The 25,051-nt window shown below is 41.1% G+C and overlaps 1 protein-coding gene across 1 annotated transcript in view; it reads right to left on the reverse strand.

Moving 5' to 3' along the window:
- CACNA1G (calcium voltage-gated channel subunit alpha1 G) overlaps nucleotides 1-25,051 on the reverse strand; it is a gene marked incomplete at its 5' end in the record, with an annotated part of 457,316 nt that overhangs the window by 185,882 nt on the left and 246,383 nt on the right. The window contains 2 exons of the mRNA XM_081320681.1: nucleotides 14,047-14,408; nucleotides 21,527-22,325. Coding sequence (XP_081176807.1) covers nucleotides 14,047-14,408; nucleotides 21,527-22,325 — 1,161 coding nt within the window. The remainder of the gene's footprint in view (nucleotides 1-14,046; nucleotides 14,409-21,526; nucleotides 22,326-25,051) is intronic.

Below are 25,051 nucleotides of genomic sequence, written 5' to 3' on the forward strand. Positions count from 1 at the left end.
CCATGCTTTCAATATCTTATTTTGTAGGATTTCACATCCTTCCCAGAGTTTTTGTTTTCCCTTCATAATTTTAAGTCATTAGATCTGCTCTATCTTCCATCTGAGTTCATCCAACCTGCACCACTATCATTTCTTTCCAAAAATCAATATAGAAATGTGATATTCCTCTCTACTCCACCCTTTGATATCAGAACAGACAACACGGGTCCCTTCCTCCCCTGGTTCCAGTCCCTTTGCTTCTTCAACCAAGTCTTCTCTCTTGGAAAAGATTAAGGGTGGGTCAGTGGACAACCCCCATCCCATCACTCAAGCTTAACCCTTCTTCTATGTTCAGACTAACGAAGTGGTCAGCAAGAGAAGATAGGGTGAGTTACATTTCCATCAGGGTACTAAAATCTCCCACTGCAACAATTGTGTGTCTCTTTGAAAGTTTGGTCCTCTGAAACAGAAAGTCCTCATCTATCTCTTCTGCCTGTCCTGGTGGTCTATAGTAAATGCCTACCAGTTATTTTTGTTTCATTCTACTGTATTCTTAGCCAAACACCCTCAACAGCACTTCCGTGTTGAATGAGAATAAGAATAACCAATTTGGAAGGGACCTTGTAGGTCATCTAGTCCAAACCCCTGCCCAAGCAGGAGACCCTATGCCAGTTCTGACTGATGGCAGTCCAGTCTCTTCTTGAAACCTTCCAGTGTTGAAACTCCCATAACATTAAAGGCAAACTGTTCCAATGGTTGATTGTTCTCACTGTCAGAAAATTTCTCCTTATTTCTAGGTTGAATCTCTCCTTGATCAGTTTCCATCCATTGTTCCTTGTCTGGCCTCCAGGTGCTTTGTCCTCTCTGTGACAGCCCCTCAAATATTGGAAGACTGCTATCATGTCTCCCCGGTCCTTCTCTTCACTAGACTAGCCATGCCCAGTTCCTGTAACCATTCTTCATACATTTTAGCCTTCAGTCCCCTAACCATATTTGTTGCTCTTCTCTGCACTTTTTCCTAGAGTCTCAACATCTTTTTTATAGCGTGGAGATCAACATTCATGAATTTTTGTGCAGACCCATCTTTTTTTTGTACAGTTTAACACTCCTCCCTTTTGAATGAGTCTGTTGTACTTTACAGGGTCATCCTTCCATCTTGTTTCAAGTTTCATTTATGCCTATGGCATCTAATTGTCAGCTCAGCATGTCAGCTCAGGTAGCTGCTGATCTGTGTTCTTCTCATGCTGCGGAAACAGAGTAAAAATCAGTCCAGTTCCTGTTACATTTTGTTTTTAACTGGGGCCACAATAACTTGATAAATATGCACAAGTACTGTAGGCATTCCCATTGCTAAAAGGCAGATGACATGTTTTGCCTCTCCGGGGCTGTGCCACTCTGCATTACAGCAGCTCTTGAAAGCAGCAGCAGGGATTTAAGAGCTTCAGTTCCTGAATTTTCTTCACAATGTCAGGGAAAATAATATCCTAGCAAAATAACAAAACTGCACCACCAGCTCCCACCTCACACTTCTGTTCCTCTTCCTAGATCTGGAAATCGCTTAAGCTGAACAAAAAGGTACATTTCCATTTGGTCATTTGATCTTTAATGCCTTCTGGGTCTTGTTAATCTAAACTATATTAGACTTATCTCCTCATTAGTTGAAAATATATCTGAGATGAAATAGGATCCCCCCCCTCCTCCAATTTCCCTTTCAGCGTAGCCTCCTGAGTGAATTCCGGTAAAACAGAACTTCTTATGTATATAAAGCTACTTTAAATGCTGACTGATTTCAGTGCAAGAAATGTCTAGGGTCATCAAGATAACTATGAAGTCCAGTTATTATGGACTTTTGAAGGTCTGTTTCATGGCGCTTTTTCTATCTAGAAAAACCAACAGGGAACTGTTGAACAAAATATAAAATGTGGAATACAGACAGTGGGGAAGAGAAGACAAGACAAACTGCTTGCCAGAGAGAATCAGACCACCAGCCTCTCAAACTGTCAATCCGTCTATGACAAGTAACAACCCAAGTAGCTATGAGGCCAAGGGAGGCTAATTTTATGCAGCATGTCTCTTTAAATATGGGAGTGAGAATTTGGAAAAGTAAATATATTTTCAATAGTTTGTTCTGCAGGTGATTGGAACTGGAAATGCAGGGCTCTGAGCCAAAAGAAACTGTGAACCATGAGGAAGGATCACAAGCCAAGAAGAAGCCATGACTTGTTAAACAGCCATCAAGCTGGAGTGCTTGGTTCTGAAGTTAGGCTACAGAAATGGTTCTTGGTTGGTCTTTTAGAAGGAAGCAACCAGATGATTTGAACTATCATTTCCATAATACCTGATCCTTGGGGCAGATGGAAATTTTAGTCCAAAATGCCTGAGATTGCCCTCCCCTACTCTAGGAGGAAGAACAACAAAAAAGAGGACAATGCACCTTAAAGGTCTTTCGTAACAAGAACTGTAACATATTATTCTATACAAACACTTACTTTGTATGTTTATCCAGAGCTACATCCACCAAATGCGAAGACAGTAATTGCAACTAAAACTTGACAAGGCTAAGTTAGAAAATATATTTTGGATAAATATGCCACCATAATATAACATATACATTTTTATTTCCCATTTTCCAAGATCTTTCATAGCTGTGGCTTTGTTCCATTAATATCACATCTACTGATATCACAAATTCTTTGTTACAAATACTTATTCTCCTTTCCAAAGGATGAATTCCAATTTTTCCTTAATGGAAAAGCCCTGCCACTTAATCTGGTGTCATCCATACAGATATCCCCTCTGATCTTTTACTGTTACAAGCATGCTTTATGTCTCTTTAAGTTTCAAATGTCAATCTGGATGCACTGCTTTTGCAACGTGCTGACATGCCCTCATTAGATTGACATTCATTAAACTAATTTTCCAAAACAAAACTGGAAGTGGGGTTTTGAAAGTCAGCCAACATCATGGGCAATCATAACCACAACTACTACATTAACACTGATTTAATTCTGTTAGGCTCCAATAGAATGTCTTTAGTAAGAATAATATCTGTTTACACAACAAACAAATTAAATGTTGTGAAGATTCTATGTTCCCTCTCTCCTGTATCAGCTTAATCTATCGATTTGACTCAATTCACATAAGCTCCACCATCAGTTTGGAAGACAGGGAAGATACAAAAATGATGCCAAATGTTTAATCAATTTGCAGAAGAACGTTGGCCTATATTAAAACCAATTTCCTCAAATCCAGACAAATTTCATACTAAAAATTGGGTCTCCTGCTACAAGTTTGTTAATTTATTCATTTATTCACAATTCATACAATGTGCCACAGTAACCAGAAGACTTTAGATGATGCACAACCATACACAAAATAAAAGTGCATAATCCTCAAACCCCAATATTAAATATAGAGGAGGCATGCTCCCATTCAAGATTACTAGAAGACCAAAGACTCCTTGAAACAATTCAGTCTTGGCTTACTTATGGAAATCCACAAAGTAGGGACTACAGTTATCACTGGAGGAAGAGTGTTCATATGTGTGTGGGTCTTTGGTGCTCTCTGAGCTTGGTTGTTTTCTTGTAGACATTTCATTACCCAACTAGGCAACATCATTAGTGCTAGAAGAGAGAGAGGTTTGTTCTCTTTATATGTCATCTACTCCATGTCCTGCGAACCTCATAAAGGTTCGCAAAAGGACAAGATAAAAATAGAGAAGAGGAAAGAAGAAGAAACTTTACAGTCTACAAGACCATTGACTCTGCATGTAAATTGAATATATGCATTCAAATTTGCAGAAAGAAATCCTATGTCATGTCGTGTCCTATGAGTGATAATATATAAATCCTGATATATAGCTCCAACCTAAAATTTGGAATGACCTGTATGACAGCACAGTTCCACATGAACTAATGGCTGGTGAATTTATTTTTTATTAATGGGATTTTTCCCAAGTTGTCTGTAGGTATGTTAGAAGAGTTACATTTTAAAAAATGAAACAAAATCAATCAAACAATTAAAACAGTAAATCCCAGACCTAATTCTCCAGTTTCAATATAAAGATTAGAACTAATAAACTAACATTTGTTAAGAATGGTGTTCCTAGTTATAATTAATTCCCAATGGTCTTCCAAAAAAGCTGTATTCCAGAGTTATTGTGAACATAGAAATGTTAAGATATACCAAAAATTATCTGCATTAAATAAATGTGTTGTAGCAAGATCTACAATTTGGTCACATCACAAGTCAGATTTACCCAGAAATTATAGCCTAAGACCTTCCATGTGCCTCTGTCTACATATTCATCTCCCTATGACCTGGAACCCCTACAGCAAAAATACCACTACTTGCTTCAATATCTTGTCTAGGAATGATTATTATTATTGTTAGACAGACACTTATCTAACATAGTCAGGTGCAGGAAGCATGTATCTGTGTCAGTCAACTAAAGTTTTAGCCCTGCCTTTTGGATATACAGACACACTGACTTCTTAGCTTCCATTAAATACCATCTAGTTCTGGTATTTGGCTACCCCACTCTGATTTCATTGGTTCTTCTGAAAATCAGACAATTTGTTTGCCTCAATGCAGCCCAAGCTGGCTCATGGGATCAATAAAGGCACATTGTCTGGTCTATACTGTATCATCTTCCTTGAACTCAAACAAGGCTTTGACGTAAGACAAAATGACAAGAAAATTCTCAAGAGACACGTGGAAAACATTTTGAACCTCCAACACCCTATGAAGTGCATTATACTGTACTCTGCTCAAATTCCATGAGTTCAGTAGTAAACTCTCTATATTCCATATTTATATCACTATGATTGCACTCAACACAGAAACCCAATCTAATATGTCTTTCAGTGACTGGATGTAGTTATACATCTACCATGGATAGCAATATAGTAACAAGATGAGCCTCTAAAGTGAACTGAGAAGAGGTACCGGTAACTTCCCATAATCATATAATTTCCATTCCTTCCAAAGGTTTAGCATACTATGTAGTCTTTTTTTAAATTCTCCTACTGAACTTCTTCGTCTTTTAGATTTTCAATAACTGTCTTACAATGCTTCCACCAGAGAAGGTCCCAATCCATAGCTTCTGCCACATCCAAGTTATCTCTCTTGTTCATTTATGGCTACTTCATGTTTGGGGCCAGCATAAACTGGACATACTTAACAATGTGGTACTAATGCTCCTTCATGAGACAATATGAATCCACCTTGACTTCATACTCACATTTGAGATTCCTATCTTAGTCAATCTTGTGTTTGTCAGTACAGCAGCACAAGAGGGAATTAATATGAATTACAAATGAAAGTCTCAATGAGAGCTAATTAAAATACCATTTTCTTTATTATATGTAAGTAGAAGTTAGGAAACCAGCACTTACTTCTAACTGTAACAAAAAGACACTTTTCTTCAATATATATTTAGAAATCTCTTTAAATCCTTTCTAGTGCTCAGATTCCTTCAGAATGAATATCTCTATCTTTGTCTCTATCTATCTCTATTGCTATAGCTTCTCCATCTCTGTCTCTATCTATCTCTATTACTATCTCTATTGCTATCAATGAGATTTTATTTACTTTATTTAGCAACTAAAATGATCAAAGGCCTGGAGACTAAAACATATGAAGAATGGCTGCAGGACTTGGGTTTGGCTAGTCTAAAGAAAAGAAAAAACAGGGGCAACATGATAGCAGTATTCCAGTATTTGAGGGGCTGCCACAAAGAAGAGGGTGTCAAACTATTCTCCAAAGCACCAGAGGGCAAGACAAGAAGCAACAGTTGGAAACTGGCCAGAGAGAAACAACCTGGAATTAAACTTATATTGTTTAATTTACTAATCGTTTAATTTACTAAACTTCCTAACAGTGAGGACAATTAACCAGTGGAACAGCTTGCCTCCAGAAATCATGGGTGCTCCATCACTGGAAGTTTTAAAGAAGAGACTGGACAACCATTTGTCTGAAATGGTATAGGGCTTCCTGCCTGAGCAGGGGGCTGGACTAGAAGACCTCCAAGGTCCCTTCCAGCTCTATTCTATTCTATTCTATTCTATTCTATTCTATTCTATTCTATTCTATTCTATTCTATTCTATTCTATTCTATTCTATTCTATTCTATTCTATTCTATTCTATTCTATTCTATTCTATTCTATTCCATTCCATTCCATTCCATTCCATTCCATTCTATTCTATTTTTTATCAAACCAATGGTAAACTCTCTCACACCATGGCCTTTTTTAGATCCTACATTTGTATTTTCCAACTCCCTTCCTAAAATCAGATCACTGTTGTTTTTATTTCTCTTGGCCATCAACACAGGAACTCCACAGCAGGCCACTGCATTGCAGTCCTAATTATTTCTTTGCTGCTTATCTGAAATTTATTTGGAAGAGCTTGGTTTATTTGCTGCTTTTACAGTTTCTTTCCATTACCACGTGGAACCTTTCCTCTTCTCCAATGTTTCATCTGCTCTTAGAGGCCAATTTTAGCTGTAGTTGAGATAATTTTGTTTTCAGATCAATTGATTTTCGGGATGTGAGGAGGGCCTCTACTCAAAATAATTGGTGGAGCCACGCTTTTTTGTCTCTGAGGGAAGAAGGGCAATTGAAGAGTTTGCAGGCTAACTGGGATAGCATTGAGATGATGTTCTTTACAAGATGATGTGTGTATGTGAGGGAAGAGAGAGAACAGCATTACTCTTCACACAGTAGACCTGGGCATGATGGTTCAATATACTTGGTTTTTACCATTTATATCTCTTCTGCTAACAGGTTTCTTGAAATTTCTCAGCAAGTTAACTCACCATTTTTTTACAAAAGGCATCACACCTGAATTAATAGGGAGAACAGGCCATTGAGTTCTATTAATAACAAAAATTCCAATTGCTCATTATTACAGAAAGCAAGCTAAGTGGCTCATGTGATGCCTTAAATAATTATGACAGTTTCTTCTTTTGAAGAAATAGCTGATCTTCCTAAAAAACGAATATGCTGAGATTGCCTCATTTTATTTTTTATAACAATGATGTTCATGAGAATGACTCATTAGTGACACATATTCAGAAATAATGGGCAAAAGCTCCCAAAGTATTTAATGGATGGTTGTCAGGAGGATATAACGAGTCTCTTAAAAATGTACAACATTCTCCTTTTTCGTGCTCAGTTAGGAAAGTTGGAAAAGAGATTAGTCTGGCTATCAAGATATTCAGGGAGCACAGATTAATATCAGGATTGGCCAGCCATTAGCCAGAACAATAGAGATATCTCAGTATGATTTTGGGGTACTGTAAAATGCCAGGAAACTGTCTATTATTCAATTTATTGTTCTATTTTTATTGTCACAATTGCGTACAGTCTGAGGTACAAAAATCACTAGACTTTCCTTGACTTGGAATATTTCCAAAACATCTCCTGACTACCTCACTCACCTTGTATTGCCATTCATGTATTATTCACTATGACTGTGAATAGATTTAGAGCTTTTACGCATCCCTGCCTGTTCCCTAATAGAATCCCAAGACTCACGAGTAATAATTTCACATTTTAAAATGATTAATTTCATCTAAGGTGACTGGTTGACAAAAAGAAAACTAGTCTGAGAACTGAGAACACCAGCTACAATCTGAACTCTATCTAGTGCTGATCTGGTTATTCTGGCAGATCCAAACTGAATTATCTACCAGCTTTTAAAAGGTCCTGAATATTTTGATGCTATTTTCATCTTATTAAAACACATTTAAAATATATTGTACGAGCAAACTGGAAATATACCTTTGTAAATGAAATATCTTCTAAAACGAAAACTCTTCCCATGAGTTAAGCATGCTTAAAATATTAATTCAAAATATTAATTCAAAAACTGGACTTTCATGAATCCATGAAGAAACGAACCACAGAGGAAAAGGGGTTTACAAGCATTATTCATCATGACCATCCATCTTTTCTTCATGCCATTTCAAGAACAAGCACCTCATTCAATCCATCATCATTCCACAGGTTAGAAGTTCTGCTACTATTTTCTGATGCATATCAGTTATTGGTAGTGAGAAATCTTCAGGCCTTATGATGTAAATCCCATTAGCCACTCCATTAATCATAGAGAAAGATGAAGGAAATTCCAAATAGCACAGCTGAAAAAAAAGTATCCTTCTTTTACTTTAATGTAAGTAGCCCTTTTTGGTATCCTTTCTACTATTTTATAAATCTTGTGAGATATCTCTAAAATTTCTAACAGAGAATACTTTAGTTTACTGTAATTGAAAACCAAGTTTCAGTCTGTACGGATGCTAAATGTTTATATGTGCATTCAAGAGACAAAATTCTCTAATGCAACAATAACATATTTATTTATTTTAAAGTATTCCATCAATGAAAATACACTTTGGTAAGTTGATTTGTTTGTTGTTACAGTGGGCTGGGTAGATGGTAAGATGACATTCACAATAGATCATTTCAGCAAAAAGTCAGAACCAACAATTCTTAGCTCTAATACCCTATCTCATAAAACTCAGATTTGGAAGCAACACATTGTAAGCTCCAGAAGTTTACCAAAAAACATTTCCTTATGTTTTACTGCCCCTTGGTTAAATGAATTAATAAAAGCAGGATTCGACAATTAGTATTCATTCTGAGAGTCCAGAAAAAGAATGGTCACATTGTCAAGGTAATGATTTAAATGCTAACCACCTGATGTAATGTAAGATGTATGATGTAAGATTGGGAATGACTCAGCAGAGTCTATGTCCCTTTAAGAGCCAGCTGAGTCTGTGTCTCTTTAAAAGCCTTTGTATAAAAGGAAGACTCTGCTGATGTGCTTTCTTTCTCTTCTGTTTCCTGCTGTAACTGCTGTGTGTTGGATCCTCCTGTATTAGCACGTGTATATATATTGTTCCTGGTGTATGATATTGTTGATAGTATAATATAAACCACCATTTAATACAGACCACTGATTACTGTGTTTACTCCTGGGTTATCTCAGCACAATAGGACTGCATGCTCTGACACACATGCATTCTCTTGACTGATAATTTTTGAAAAAAGAAAGAATAACATCTGTACAGTCTCAGTAATATTGCCTTCTTGTATAATTACAGGTACAAAATCTTTTGAACTCCTTTGTGCAAGCCATGTGATCCTTTTTAGACTACATTCCTAAAGACAGAAGTACAATAAGTGCCATCACTTAGAACAGGGATCCCCAACCCCCAGTCCATGGACCAGTGCCAGGCCGTGGCATGCCAGCAACTGGTCCTCACAAACAAGCAAAAACCCATCTGTGGGATGCAGGCAGCACACAAAATCATGCACTCTCTGGTCCGGGGAAAAACCTTTCTCCATGGAACCAGTCCCTGGTGCCCAAAAGGCTGGAGACCTCTGACTTAGAACATATACAACTTTTTGGGGTGGGGCGGGGGTTCTAAGAGTATGTTGTGAACAATTGACAAAGTGGTGCTTCGAAAACTTATCTATTCACAAAAAAGTGCCACAATGGGCACAGTTCATCTCCAAACATTTATTGACCGAAAGGCATATTGGTCCTCCAGGATGCTTCCAACCCATCCCAGTGGAAATTTGGGGTGGGGGAGGGGGAAGGCAAATAAATAAATACAGACTTCTGCCTTGCTTTGTAGCATGTAGCTTCCTATTTAATTTTTTATTAGGGTATTTAAGGAATATCAGATGGGGCAGGCAGCTTGGTGGGCACCCATAAAAGTATCTTGGGGCAGCCCACTGCCTATCCTTGACCCAAGGAAACCAAGTATATTGATAAGCCTTTGGATCTGTATATATATTTTCTGATCAGTCTAAGAAAAGGTGATTGGTTGCTATATTCTCTCCTTGTATGTCCCTCCCTATAAAGACTTTTTAACAAGGAAGGATGGATAATTGGAAGGGCAGTCAGAGGAACTGCAATTCTCAAATCTAGCATACTATATGCAGAAAGGGGATTGCCATGTCAAATGGTCAAAGATATCAATAGTAAACTTTAACGTCATTTCCCCTTGGTTTTTCAAAAAAAAAATCTGCTTAGTTTTTTCTTAGAATCATATTGAATTTCAAAAGCACCCAGTTCATTCTTCTTTTGGAGACATATTTTCAGTAAGGGCAACATAATGGAGGTCAAACAACATGCCAAAGATCCTACTGGGATGAGTTGAACAGTGTCATTCTATTTAAATTCATAACAAACAACAAAAACTGGTCCGTCTTGAGTTTAGATCCCAGAACTGCATGCGCTTGAAACATACATCAAGCATACAAATGGCCTTGACCCCATAATGTATAGCCACTGTTATATTAATACATTGTGATGACATTGTCACCTGCATTAACAGCTGCAGAATTGAATTTGGAGCTGCTATTCTGCTGCCAAGGGCTGAATACAAAAAGAAAAGGAATTGTGTTCAACAGCAAAAAGAATGAAAACCAAGGTTGAAAAACAGCAACTGTGATGCTTTCAAACCAGTTTGGTCCTGTACATCAGCTTTTCCTAAATTGTTCCACTTTGTGCTGGGGGTGTGTGTGTCATCCAGTACACCTGTTAGGCACCAGGCTGGAGAAGACAGCTAGCTATATACTGTATGTTCAATGCAAAGTAGTCTAGGCATTTTCAGTGTCTCTTGTTCCCAGTGAGGTGCTTAGAGATTTATAGCTGGAAAACTATCTGAAAAATATGCAGCAGGGACTGATTTAAAAGGCAGACACTCCAATAGTCACATTTTAATAGGGAGAAATTAGTATCAACAAAATGTGAATTTGGGTAGAAGATTGGCTATGAAGAGCATGTGGCAAAATACAAAACCTTTTCACTGCCAGCCTTTTCCCTATTTAATCTCCTTTTAATCTCTCCTTCCTCAAACTGCTCTTCTACTCCCCACAGAAGAAACATGGGTAGAGGAGAGATTTTGAGTGGAAAAATGATTTTCCCCAAAAGAGCTAGACCCACCTCCAACTTCCAATCAACCTTCAAAATATATCTACTGTACATACATTTTTGTTTGCTTTGGTGGAGGGAGCCTTTGAGTTGGTGTGAACTAGCTGTGACTGCCTGGATAAGTCCCTAGACTAGAGCATGGGTGTCAAACTCGCCACGTCAGGTGATGTGTCACAATGTATCGCAACTTTTTTTTTTGCATTGCCGGAGTTGGGGTGGACACAGCCTCCGCATGATGCAACCGGCCCACAGGCCAGCAGTTTGACACCCATGCCCTAGGGTTTTCTTGGCAAGATTTCAGAAGTAATTTGGCTGCTTCTTCCTGGCTTGAGGTCACTCAGCTGGATTTTGCCTAAGGCAGGATTAGAACTCACAGTCTCCCAATTTCTAGCCTGATATCTTACTCGTCCCAGCTTCTGCCAACCTAGCAGTTCGAAAGCACGTAAAAATGCAAGTAGAAAAATAGGGACCACTACGGTGGGAAGGTAACAGCGTTCCGTGTGCCTTTGGCGTCTAGTCATGCCGGCCACATGACCACGGAGACGTCCTCGGACAAGCGCTGGCTCTTCGGCTTTGAAACGGAGATGAGCACCGGCCCCTAGAGTCGGAAACAACTAGCACGCATGTGCGGGGGAACCTTTACCTTTACCTTTTTATCTTAATCTCTGCACTAAATTGACTCGCTTGCCTGCTTAGGTTAGGATTAGTTTAAATGTATGCCATACTTTCTAAAGGTCAGTGTCCTTGTTTGTAACCAATATCTAACCCAACCTGGCTTTCTTCACAAGCCAGGATTGTCTGAACCTCAATATTAAGCGTAATGCTGCTTGTTACTGTTCACTGAAATCTGAAATGCTTTAGTTTCTTCACTCACAAAACCATGGGAATTTGTGGTCTTCTCAAATTGTTCCTGTGAACAGTAAATAGTACTATACAGTGCCTTTTTTGTAAGAAAAAAGGTGCCCCTCCCCTGCCCCACCAGACCATTCCTTGATCGGCAACCTTTCACTCCCCTCCCGAGCCAGACTGCAATGCTAAGGTGGATAGGATGGGTGGAGTAGGCCCGGTCCCCCTCCGTCATTTCAGAGCCAGGGGGAAACGATGGTTAAATGGCTCCGCTGCTGTTGTGCGCTGCTGGAGAGGTTTTCTTTAAGCTTTGCCCCACAGATCACCTGCCCGGGTGCAGCTGCCGCCTCCTTGTTCTCCGCCAACTCTCTGGTGGCTTGCGCCGTGACCAGGCGGCATAAGCCTCCCCTGCCGCCTCCCTCCTCCAGTCCTTTGTCGCCTGTCTCACGGAGAATGGAGAACACAGCAGCTCTGCATAGGGATGCATAGCAGAGAACAGCATTTGCTTCCTGCCCTGCATTGCTCCACATCTCCCTTCTGGAAATGGCAGCCCTGTTTTCTCCCGCTTCTCCTCCTGGCGCAGCTCCTCCCTCTTCCCAAAAGCATTTCTTTGCTAACCTGCTTTCCAGCTCTGGCTTGTTTCTTGTAGTGTATGAAGCTTAGCATACACGTGTGACAGCTACTGAAGGAGGTGAGGAGCTAGACAGCTCCGGGCAGGAACAGCGTTCGGCGGGAGAGCCGGATTTAAAGGGATTGGCTGACCCGCCGGCGCAAAGCAGGGGTTTAACTCTATTGGCCAGGTATTCACCTGGCCAGGTATAAAGGTGACTGGTACCCTTTGTTCTTCCATTCTGGACCACGTTTCCCTCCTAATAAAGTCATGCATGCTTGAAGTCTGAGTCTCTTTGATCTTCGAACCCGACACAACATTTCTCTTTTGCTGCAGGGAAACGGAGTTTGTGGGACTTTAAAAAAAAAGTTCAGTCAGACCTTCCAACTCCTCGTGAGATCTTTTTTTTTCTGCAAAGAAGTTGGAAGATCTGACTGAACTTTTTTTAGTTCCACAAATTCCATTGAAAAAAGATGCCGGAACGCCGTTGGAACGTGTGTTCTAATGCAAAAAAAGCCCTGGTACTATAGTTGGCAGCCCCAGATCAGTGATGTTCTATTAATCCCATTGTTTAAAAACATACTCTAAGCACAGATCCTACATCCTAAATAGGGTGGGTCTGAGCAAGCAGCATGTCTACTTAAAGGGTGACAACAACATCCCAACTGCAAGAAAAGGAAGACATTAGGTTTTGCAAAAAGCATGCAGGTAAGTACAGTACTTATTTCGCTGTACAGTTTGCCTCTAGCATACTGATTTCATATTTTTCTATTTATAAAATAGCTATTAAGAAATATTAAATGATTTAACATAAATAATTATTTATAAAGTAGCTATCAAAAACAAACATCACATGATTTCACATAGGTCATGTTTGCAGCACTGATCAGGTCATGGAACTCTCACTGTTACTGCAAAGTACAGAAGAGTCTAGCAATTACCAACTCTCATTCTCATCTCACCTCCTGTCTTCAACCATCAACTGATTATAACTGTATTAACTTAGTTAGACTATCAGCCATTAAAGCTATACTTTTTTGCTACCTGGGGTGGACCAAGATTGCCTCCCACCCCTTTCCCACACCCTAAAGCCACCCTGATAACATTTGACAGTGGGACAAGACATCTATTGCAGCTGAGAGTAACAAGCTAACTTAGGTGGGTTGGGTAGTTCCCTGTTCCAGGGGGTTCCCCCCCCCACAACTTCCTGCTGTCCAAGACTGTTGCTGCCATTGACCAACAATAGAGCCAGCCAACCTCCGAACTTTGGCCAACCTACCAAAATCTAAACTACCCCCTTGTTAACTTTAAAGTTTCAAGGCTCTGTACTTTACTCATTTTCAAACCAACCCATACGTTCCCTGCTCAGATGTGTCTCTCCCAATTCGTCAACACACTAAGAAGTATTTACTGAAGCTCTGCCACTGTTGCGGCCCTTAAAATGCACTGCAGTTTCATCTAATAACAAGCAGAATTAACCTAGCTATCCAGTGCAAAGCACAAAGTAAGGGGTCAATATTAATCGATGCTGAAAAGCATGAATTTTCACTCCAGGGGCTAAGAGCAGAAGCAAGATGAAGCTAACAAGGCCAACCTTGGGGTTCTTTGGCTGTAGGGAAAAATTGATCCAAAAAGATTAAAATAGAGATATGGTTCTGCTTACCTGCTCGTGATATTCAATGCCCATGCTGAGCGTATTGATCAGGATAGCAATCATGATGCCACGGCCAAAGTATTTGCTATCCACAATCTTCCGAAATGTCTCACAAATCACCTTCCAGAAGGCTAGAAGTTTTAGTGTGTTTCTTCCCCGAGCTTTCTGGCGCTGAGGGTCTCGCTGGTCACTATAGTGAGCATCCTGGGTGAATTCGTATATTGCATCGCTGTCTGAGTCTCCTGCCTCATGATCCTTCTGCTCTGGATTGTTAGCCAGAGTTTTTGTGCAATAGGGACAACTGTCTGGGCTGCAAATATTGTCAGGTTTACCCCCTTTGTTGGAAATCTTGCAGGAACTTTGACAGGGACCTAAAATAAGGGGGAAAAAACCAAATCTTCGTTTAACAGGCTTCTTAGAGGTCCTACTTTGGAGCAGATGAACAATGTGATATTGACAAAACCCAGATGTGGCCTTTTTAATATTTTTTTTGAGAAATCCTAAGAATTTTAGGCCATTTCATTTTACTGCTGACTTCAACCAGTAGTAAGAATGGGGAAATATTACAGACGGGGGAAGGTGACTTTACATGGACTGCAATGTTAATTAGCCATCAGCATTTAATTTTCTTCAGAATATGTGCTATATTTTTGAAGTTTGTTTAGTGATCGTTCAGAGTTACAATGGCACTGAAAAAAGTGATTTATAACAGTTTTTCACACTTATGACCGTTGCAGCATCCCCATGGACATGCGACCAAAAATCAGATGTTTGGCAAAACTGACTTATATTTATGATAGCTGCACTGTCCCAGGGTCATGTGATCACCTTTTGCAGCCTCCTCTCAAGCAAAGTCAATGGGAAAGCCAGAGTCACTTAACAGCCATGTTGATAACAACTGCAGTGATTCACTTAAGAGCTATGGCAAGAAAGGTCATAAAATGGGGCAAAATTCACTTAGCAACAGAAATTGTAAGCTCAGTTGTGATCATTAAGTCAGTGATTACCTGTACATATAAAGAAGAGAATACAGGAAAAAAATAGAGCCCTATACAAGATCCCATGTGACACAGTGGTTAAGAAATCAGATCAAACTATGGAATCTCATTGGGCAACTCTGGGACAGTTATTTTTTCTAAGCACCCCCCACATCCATTGGGTCACTGTTCTGGGGAAATGATAGCAAGGGAAACGCTATGTGGGACAACTTGAGAGAAAAGCTGGATATCAATTTAAATAATTAACATTAAATTAAATTAGTACAAAAATCACATAATAGAAATATGCTTGAAAACATGAATGTTTATGGACATTTTCTGAAGTCAAGGGAAAAGACACTAAAACAGCAGAAAATGAATGAAAGGGTTTCAACATGAGAAACCGACTGAGATCAAATCAGATAGATTTATTCATTCACACTTTGCACAAGAGGGTATTTTATATTGGCAAGAACTACATTTGAAACCTAGGAGCCCAGTTGCATAGAATGGTGGGATGGATGGCCTAACAATTTGTAACCCAGACCCCTTTTTTTGTTGCAGAAACAGCAACAGCACATTGGTAGTGGCGATGAAGATGAGGAAGGCGATGGAGGTGATGGTAATGGTGGTGGTGATTGTTATGTATTGGGCTCATTAGTAATACAATGTGGGTTGCTGGAGCAGCTAATGGCTGTCCAGAAACCCAGACTACAAGTCTCCAGTACTGCTATTGGCTATCCCTAAGTGGCAATGGTTGCTTCAAACCTATTGGCTGCTGCCTAGGGGCTAAACTATATATTGCGGCTAGTTACAGCCATTTCCTCAGTTAAGATTCTGCAAGCAATAAACCATGAGTTTTCCTGAACTCACTTGCCTCGTCTTCATTCCTGTGCCAAAGAACCTGCTACACAACACTGGTGACGAAGATGGGATCCTGTTTCCCTGAAAAAGAGCTGAAGTCTACAAGGGGAAGGCAGCACACGCCGGAGGGAAAAGGCATTCCCCCCCACCTCAAGGTCGGCTAGCTAGCTACACTAGTGACCTCGTGCTCAGTGGACTCATTCCCTGAGCCTGGGAAGCAGGATCAGAAGAAACCAGAGGAACCAGCAAAGACAGAATGCTGAAGGTCGGGAGATTTCGAGAATTTGACGTGAAGCACCCAGAGGAATGGCCATCCTATTTGTCCCAGGTAGAAAACTACCTCCGGGCAAATCAGATCATGGAAGAAGGACTGAAGGCTGCAACGTTACTCTGCCTGTGCGGCCCAGCAACCTTTGATTTGGCCGAGAACCTCTTCGCTCCGACACTGATAGAAGCGGTCTCCTATGCGGACCTCAAAAAGAAGCTAACTGGACATTTCCAGCCCAAGATGTCTGAAATGGCTTGGCATTTCAAGTTCGACCAAAGAATGCAGCAACCCAGCGAATCAGCTTCAGAATTCATAGCGGGCCTGAGGCAGGCCGCACGCCTTTGCACACTTAGAAGAGCAACTACAAGACCGGCTCATCTGTGGCCTATGGGACCGAACGCTTCAGCAGAGACTCTTTGCCAGACCAAACTTAATGTTTTCAGAAGCACAAGACAAAGTAATGGCTGACGAAGCTGCAGTTCAAACAGTACAGCCCGCCAAAATGACAAAGCATGAAGAAACGGTCCACTATGAGGACGCCAAACGCACCGAAGAATCTTCCGAGGAAGAAGAGGCTGAAATCAACAGACTCCAAAAGCAACTCAACATGAAATGCCGCAACAGCTAGCAGCAAGAGAACCTTACCTCTCGACCAAAACCCCCGAGGGGGCTGCACATGGGCAATTGGGTTTAGCCCAGGAACTATGGTCATGGGAATCTGTGGGTTCCTGGTCAAATAACCAAAGCATCCGGGCCTGTCTTATGAAGTGGGGTTGGAGGGAGGGCGAGTTGTCAGACGCCACATTGATCAACTCAGAAAACGGTTTCCAGAATGGCCACTAAGTGAGGACTGCGTCATAAGTCCCTCCCAAGGTCCTCAAACCTGCGGCCAAGCCAGTCCTCACATGGACTCTCAGGACGTTTCCTTCATAACTGAGGAGGAACCAGAGGGAGAAGTGGGGAGTCCAGGAATGCAACATGGATCCCCTGAAGGAGCAAGCCACGGAGAAACGCTGAATCTCGAGTCTTCGTCCCAAATGCAGAAAGCAAACTGAAACCAAGAGAGGGAGATTGTAAGGAGCGCGAGATCAGCGCGGGCTGAGAAATGCCGATCTCGTGTTCAGATTGTTGGGGGCAATCTCGCTCCAGCTTCTCGGCGAGCACACTGGGCCACCCCGCTCCTTGGGGCTCACTGCTGCCATGGGGGCCGGCACAGGGATTTGTTTCTGCGGGTTAAATCGGAACCAAGCAGCAAGTGGAAAAGTTAGCAGCAGTAGCAGGAGTGGTTTTAATTGCCAAGCGTCCCCATGGAAGTCAATGGAGGCGCCGCGGCTGGCCTTTTGAGTTGGTGAGTGAATGAGAGCGAGAGAGAAACGTTTTTTGAGCAGTGTGAGTGAATGAGAGCATGAAAGAGGCTTTTTGGAGCAAAAGTGAGGGAATGAGAGAGCGAGAGAGAAGCTTTTGCAAACAAAACATGAGTGAATGAGACCGAGAGAGAAACTTTTCCAAGCAAAGGTGAGTGAATGAGAGCGGAGGGGGCAGGGCGGCTGCATGTCTCCCCTTAGGCTCCTCTGTTCTGTCAAGCCTCTTGTTTTGCACATGCGCGTGCATGCGCATCCTTCTTTGCGGCTCCCAGTTTTTTCTTTTGTGAGGGAACCGGTTCCGGGTGGCTCTTTCACTGTTTCAGGTTGCCGACCCCTGGGCTAGACTATATATTGCAGCTAGTTACAGCCATTTCCTCAGTTCAGATTCTGCAAACAATAAACCATGAGTTTTCCTGAACTCACTTGCCTCGTCTTCATTCCTGCGCCAAAGAACCCGCTACACAACAGTGATGATGTTATCAAGCCCAACAGTGGCTGTAACAGTTTTGCAGGCTCATAATCTGGAATTCCAGAAAGCATCAACCATCTCCTCTGTATTCTTTTTGTAACCCTGTGAAGGTTATTTTATCCTCCCTGATATTCAGTGTTTCAGTTTTTGAAAGTGGTGATCCTGCCTTTCCACCACTGCAGATTTTACTTTGCTTTTTTATTCTTCAGCTGCTTTACATTTATAAGGCTTTTTTAAATGTTATTCTAAAAGTTTTTCACACTTTGGAACAGTTTTAGCTGTGAAAATGCAGGATCAAAAATTTATAAATACCCTTCAATAAATAAGAGTGCTAATATTTTATGCTTGTAAGGTCTGTACTAAAAATGAAGGAAGGAGGCTGTTTTGGAGTACACAAATGTAATCTTTGAATAATAAAGAAAGAAATATCTGCTGAACCTGACTCAAAACATTTCTGAAGGCTAGGCAAAATAGATCTAGAAACATGATTAGATTTATAAAAGCTGACTGTTTTAAAACATTAACATACTTTTTGTTCTGCAGCACTATTCCCAGAAGAAAAGAGCATTGAAGTCCTTCAGAAAATGAGAGATTATTTTGAAATTTGAGGTCCCTGATTTTACTAAGTAAAAAGTTAACCAATTAAGGTTGGTCAAATTTATTGAATTGATCTGGCTGATCAATCTGTTGCTAAGCAAATGTCAGGATAGGATCTTTCTCTGCTTCCTCTCTAAGTAATGTGGGTCAAGGAGATTCTTGTCTGGGAAAGGCAAGGCATGACTTAGGAGCCTTTCTTATCTATTGTGCCAGGAGTAACCACAGAGTGTATCAAGAAAAGTCAAGATGGTGGCCACAGTAAAATAAGACAGAGCTTTGATTGCCCAAATTTTTGGGCCATATCCTGAAGCTACCCTTGAATACTACCTGAGAAAATGCAAAGTTACAGAGGAATAATGGGAAGCTTTCAAGAGCACCCCTAGAAAACTATCAGAAAAACTGCCGAAACAGTGTAAACTTTGAATCATCTATGTTCAAGCTGCACATTTCTAAGCGACCGTGAATATTACAAAAAAAAAAGGGGGTTTTCAGTTACCTCATTCAAACCATTTCTTGGGAAACATTTGCATCTGTTAGCAAACTGGAATGTAAGTTGCAATATCTCCACAAAATATTAAAGCTTAAAAGAATACACAGCTTAATGTACACCACCTTTTCATTCAAGCAGAAGCGTCAGTGGTATATAACTACGCAAAAGGGTTTTCCATTGAGCAAGATCGGAATTAACATTCCTGGTTAGAAAATGTAAAAGACTTTCAAAACAACACAATGTTGTGTTTTGTGCTGTACCAATTAAAGACTACCTTTGCCATAACAAATTGGGGGAGGAGGAGAAACACCCCAAATATTTTTTTCAGGAAAATGACCATCAATGTTATTTAGCTACATCTCTTTAATCCCAGGCTAAAGTAAAGAACAATTCTTCCGAAGGTTACTCAAATAATGTCAGATTTTCTTTTTCTTTGTTTAATGTCAACAGCAACTTTTTTTAAGGGGGAGTAAGTGCTTGATGGTTGCTTAGTTCCCTACCTTGAATTTTTGAAATCTATTCAGATTCACACATTGAAGGTGAGCCGAACACACGTGCATACATGCACACCTTAAAACTCATCAGTGAGTGCTGACCACTGGCAAGCATTTGCAACTGTTTCATTACCCGTTTGGCCATTAAGGTGAAACAAAAACCAATCAAGTCTATGGCACATGTAATACAGGTGGTCCTCGACTTACAACAGTTCATTTAATGACCGTTCAAAGTTACAACGGCACTGAAAAAAATGACTTATGACCACTTTTCACACTTGCAACAGTTGCAAAATCTCCATGGTCACATGAACAAAATTCAGATGCTTGGCAACTGGTTCATACTTATGACAGCTGCAATATCCCATGGTCTTATGATCACCTTTTGTGACTTTCTGACAAGCAAAGTCAATGGGGAAGCCAGATTCACTTAACAGCTTTCTTACTAATTTAACAACTGTGGTGATTCGCTTAACAACTGTGACAAGAAAGGTCGTAAAATGGGGCAAAGCTCCCTTAACAAATGTCTTACTTAACAACAGAAATGCTGGGCTCAATTGAGGTCGTAAGTTGAGGACCACCTGTATTAGGAGATCTACAGACACCACCACAGCCTATGCACTCCTGCCGCTTGCCGATACTTCAGTGGTAACAACTTTTCTTCCATCTCACCATTCTGAAATGATTTCCTGCAACCCCAGCTGACAGATGGGCTTTCCAATGCAAGAAGAGCCCCTAATGAAGTTGGCTACAGTGAAGTGACGAGTTTGTCCTCGGAACTCATTCTGAATCCAGCCTTAACTCCTATCTCATTTTAAAGTCAGCAAGGAACCTTGGATCACCTAGCCTGACCTTCTCTTGGAGACAAATTCTAAGATTTTGGCAAGCTGGCCCTGCCTCATTCCCAGAAAGTCTCTCGTGCTTAGAGAGATTAAAAAAACAACAACACCGCAAGCACACAGAGAAATCTTGGAAAGTGAAATGCGGACTCTCCAGAGGCCATTCTTACATTACATTAACAGTGTTGTTATAGGGGGAACATTCACACTTCTGAATAAATATTTGCAGGAGTTTGGATGATGACTGAACTTCCCCATTTCCCGATGGGAGCTTCTTACAAATTACAGAAGATGCAGGCTGGACCTGTGCCTGTTTGCTTAAAATTATCCTTGATATTCAGCAGGACTGGATCAGTGTGACCCCAAGTCAACCCTGTGCAGAAAGAAGCCCACAGCCTCCAAAAAGGTCAATCACTGGTTTTCAATTGTTTTGAAAGGAGATGGATGCAAGTAGGAAAAAAAGATGGCTACTGCTAAGCTTGTAAGCCGCCCTGAGTCTTCGGAGAAGGGCGGGATATAAATGGAATTAAAAAAACAACAACCAGAAATATATTACTATCCAACAATAACACCTTGTATATTTATATTATAAAAGCTCCTCTCTCTCTCTCTCTCTCACACACACACACACACACACACACAGAGAGAGAGAGAGAGAGAGAGAGAGAGAGAGAGAGAGAGAGAGAGAGAGAGAGAGAGAGAGAGAGAGAGAGAGAGAGACTTTCAGCTTTTAGACAAATCCTCAGAGAACCTAAATTCTCAGGAGAATGGTTCTGTGTGAGTTGGGCAAGCCGGAAGTATATTTTGTGTGGATTTCTCACTGGTTTCAAATATTACAGCCACAGTGGCTCCTATAAACGCTGTGTGAGTCATGCAAAGTGTGAACTCAGTCATTAAATTAAATCCTTGTTTCAAAATGCTGTCCATGAGATTCCATGCTGTAAACAATAGCTTTCCAAAATTGCAGGCAGGAATTTTTGCAACCTTTTCTGGGACTCCACAAGCAAAAACACACCCATTGTCCCTGAGATGTAGCTCGTTGGAAATGCTAAGGACAAGATAGAGAAAAGGAGAACACAGCGATTATTACTCTGCCTCCCATTTAAGCTTGACTGCTTAATACTTACCAGTGCTCTGTGTTTCCAATATCTTCTGCATCGGACTATAAGGCCCAGGAGGGATGTTGAGATTCATCAGCGTGCTAGCCCCAGGGTTCAATGTGGACTCCGCCAAACCTTTATCATTGAGGACCTCGTGGGAGCTACTTGGGTGTACAGTTGGGTAAACTTTGCTGCCAACAACAGTCCTGGGAAGCACCTCGGGTCCCGGCAAACTGAGACCAGTCTGAGAGAGAGAGGATTGGCAATGAATTGGCTCAAAATGACAGTCTGCATGGTAGATACTGTGAACAGATTCCGTGTTGCCAGACGCCACGTGAGAAGGATTGACTACTGAGGGAAGCATCAACCGATTGGCACCGTTGTGAAGGGAGCTGGTTTCCACATCACTAATTTCTGGACTGGCTCGTGGGGCTCGCAGGCTTCCGTTGCCTAGGTGATAGTGGTGGTGGTGGTGATGGTGATGGTGAATGAGGTGATGCACTGATGACCTTTTCCGTGGACGATGTTTGCACGGTTGTCTCTCTGCGCTGATCTTACTGCCTGGGCTGGAGAGGAAGCCCATCATTACCCCTGTGGTCTGACAGGTTTCCACCACTTGCTTGCCAGCCTTCCGAAGGACATAGACAAGATATTTGAGAAGTTCATCGTAACAGCTTCCAGGCTCTGAAAAGCTAGCCAACGTGCTTGCATTGGAGAGGTAGCGGATCCGTTGCTCCTTCATCAGCTGGCTCTCTCGCTGCTTGGTCTCTGAGAACTGGGTTGCTATGACCACAAGGCAGAGATTTATCATGAAGAAAGAGCCCACCTAAAAGGGAAGTAGGTTTGTGATTAGCCCTATTTATGTGAAGAAGCCCAACTGAGAGACCATGTAAAAAATAGGGGGGGAACCATTCTTTTTTCAAAACAACTGTGGTCGCCAAACTAACATCATATTATTTCAAAACACGAGGGGAAAGAAGTTTGCACTAACGTCTTAACGTTTCATCCAAGGGACAAAGGCTTGAAGGCTTATCTTGCAACAAACACTGAAGCTAATAAGCTGGCCTGGATCTGGTCAGGATTAGGATGGGAGATCACCCGATATCACTCTTTTGAGATAAAAATGTGGAGAAACTCCAAACTAATGGTGCAATTCTGCCCATTTATTTCAGACTTCCTCTTAAATTCAGTAGGGCTCGTAAATGAATGCAGGTTTGCATCATGACCAGGTGATCCCACTGAGTTTACCAGATTCTGCCTTATGAATGGAAATAAGTAAATCCATTTTAAAAAGGAATAGAAGCCATTTTTCCATCATGGTTGCTGCATTTCCCTGGGAAAATCTGGCAGCAGGGTATATGTGTGTTGCACACTCATTCTAATGATGCACAGTGCTAAATCTCTATACACACACATGCTTTCGTATTATTATGAATAGTTGCACTGTCAATCAGATGTTAAGACTGGATTTTGCATTTCTGTCCATCTATTGAGTCCTTCTCAAGGACCTGGGATTGCCTTCAAGCCAGGCTTGACCCAGTCAACTCAATTCCTGTCCCTGTAGTTTTCTTGGTAAAATCTTCAGGAGTGCATGGAGATACTTGATCAATATTGTCCATTTTAACACAGGTTTACACATTGGAAGAGGGGAAATGAAATACTTTGCAGTGTTTGAAGGAGTACCTATGAGGCTATGTATCCCCCCTTATCCAACCTTATCCTACAATTAGACTTGAAAAAAGCTCCATAGTCTACATCAAGGATAAAGACAGATTATGTATATTCTGCTTTCAAAATCCCCAACATATATGAAACAAATACCAATTTTGAAATCTAAACACATGCTATAAGTTATATTTTCAAAAACTGGCTGAAAACCAAAGAAGTGAATAGTTCTGCTGCATTGTTTTGGTTCACATTTCTTAAACAGCAGTTCCTCTGAGGCACATGACAAATTACCTTTACAATTTAAGGAGATGTAAAAAGAATAAAATATTGCATGAAGAAGAGATGGTTATAGCAAGAGAAGGACAAATGTGCTGGGTATGAAAAAGTTTCTTCGTTTTTTTATAGGATTTTAAATGCTTAGGCAATGTGATAGAAAGCAAAAAGCTGTAAAAGGCATATGGCAAAGCCACCTCATTCCTTAAATGTATCATATTACAGACATTTTGCTGTTGTGACAGCAGAGAAGCCTTTGATCAAAAATATTTGCACTGGTTTATATCTACATAGTTCTATGGCTCTGGGTGTCATTCCTTCATTCTGCCACATCAAGCTAGGCAGATTTTCTCCTAGACTGCAAGAATGTAGTAAGGGACCTGTTGGAACAGACCAAAGGATTTTTGGAGGGATCCCCAACCCTTGGACTGCAGCCCATTGGGAACCAGGCTGTGCAAGCGGCAGATGAATGTGTTTGCGCGCACAGCCCCATTTGTACAAATAGTGGGCACTCATGCTGGTACGCAAAGTCAGAACCATCCTCTCTCTCCCCCCCCCACCTCGCTATCGCTGCCACTGGTCCACAAAGCGGGAAAGGTTGGAAACCATTGGTAGGCAATTTGGTGTTTCCAGATGTTTTAGGCTATCATTTCTACAGATGGTTACTCTTAGTAAAGAGAGCTGAAATTCAAATGTTCTGAAGGAAGCCAGATTGCCTCTTCCTGAGTGTGCAGCACTTTCTTGGCTATTTCCAACCAGAAGTATTGAGAGACACAGTGCCACTAAATTCCTTCCTCTGAGACCAAGTTCCATAGTTTAGCCATATGGTGCATGAAGATGTCCTCCTAAACCTTGTCACCATTTAATTTCACTGAATGACCACCGATTCTTATATTTTGAGGGTGTGAGAAAAATTACCTGGCCACTAATCTCACCGTAAGTTCATACGTGTCTCCATCTATTTGCCTTTTTAATATGTTTATCCTGTTCTCCACTTGATGTAACCATCTCACATAAAAGAATTAGCTCCAGCCCCTTGATGATTTTGATTGCCCTTATCTGCACCTCCTCTAGCTCTTCCTGCTTCTTTCTGAGCCACAGGGAATAGAACTAGGCAGAGTAGTCCAACTGTGGCTGGGCAATAACAATACGGGGATTAATGTTATTTTCAATTTCTTTCCTAATGACCTCCCACATGGAATTTACAGATAACTAGCAGTGACAAGAAGGGGACACAGCAAGCGGAGAAAACTCAGTAATTAGCAATCTTCCCCTTGGACTTTAATAACTGCTGCAATGATGCCTCAATCTTCTCTGCTTTATACATTCTGAGTTAGTCGTGAACTTCTCAAGTTCAGGAATAATGTGGGGAGCACATCTATGCTTAAAAATCACAATACAGTAGTGGCTCTCAACAAAGACCAACTTTAACCAGCTTGAATAAAAAGCTACAAGTTGTTGTTAGTTGCAAAGTCGTGTCTGACCCATCGCGACCCCATGGACAACGTTCCTCCAGGCCTTCCTGTCCTCTACCATCTTCTGGAGTCCATTTAGGCTCACGCCTACTGCTTCAGTGACTCCATCCAGCCACCTCATTCTCTGTCGTCCCAT

This window comes from Vipera berus, assembly GCF_964194415.1.
Source record: "Vipera berus genome assembly, chromosome: 2".
Lineage (NCBI taxonomy): Eukaryota > Metazoa > Chordata > Lepidosauria > Squamata > Viperidae > Vipera > Vipera berus.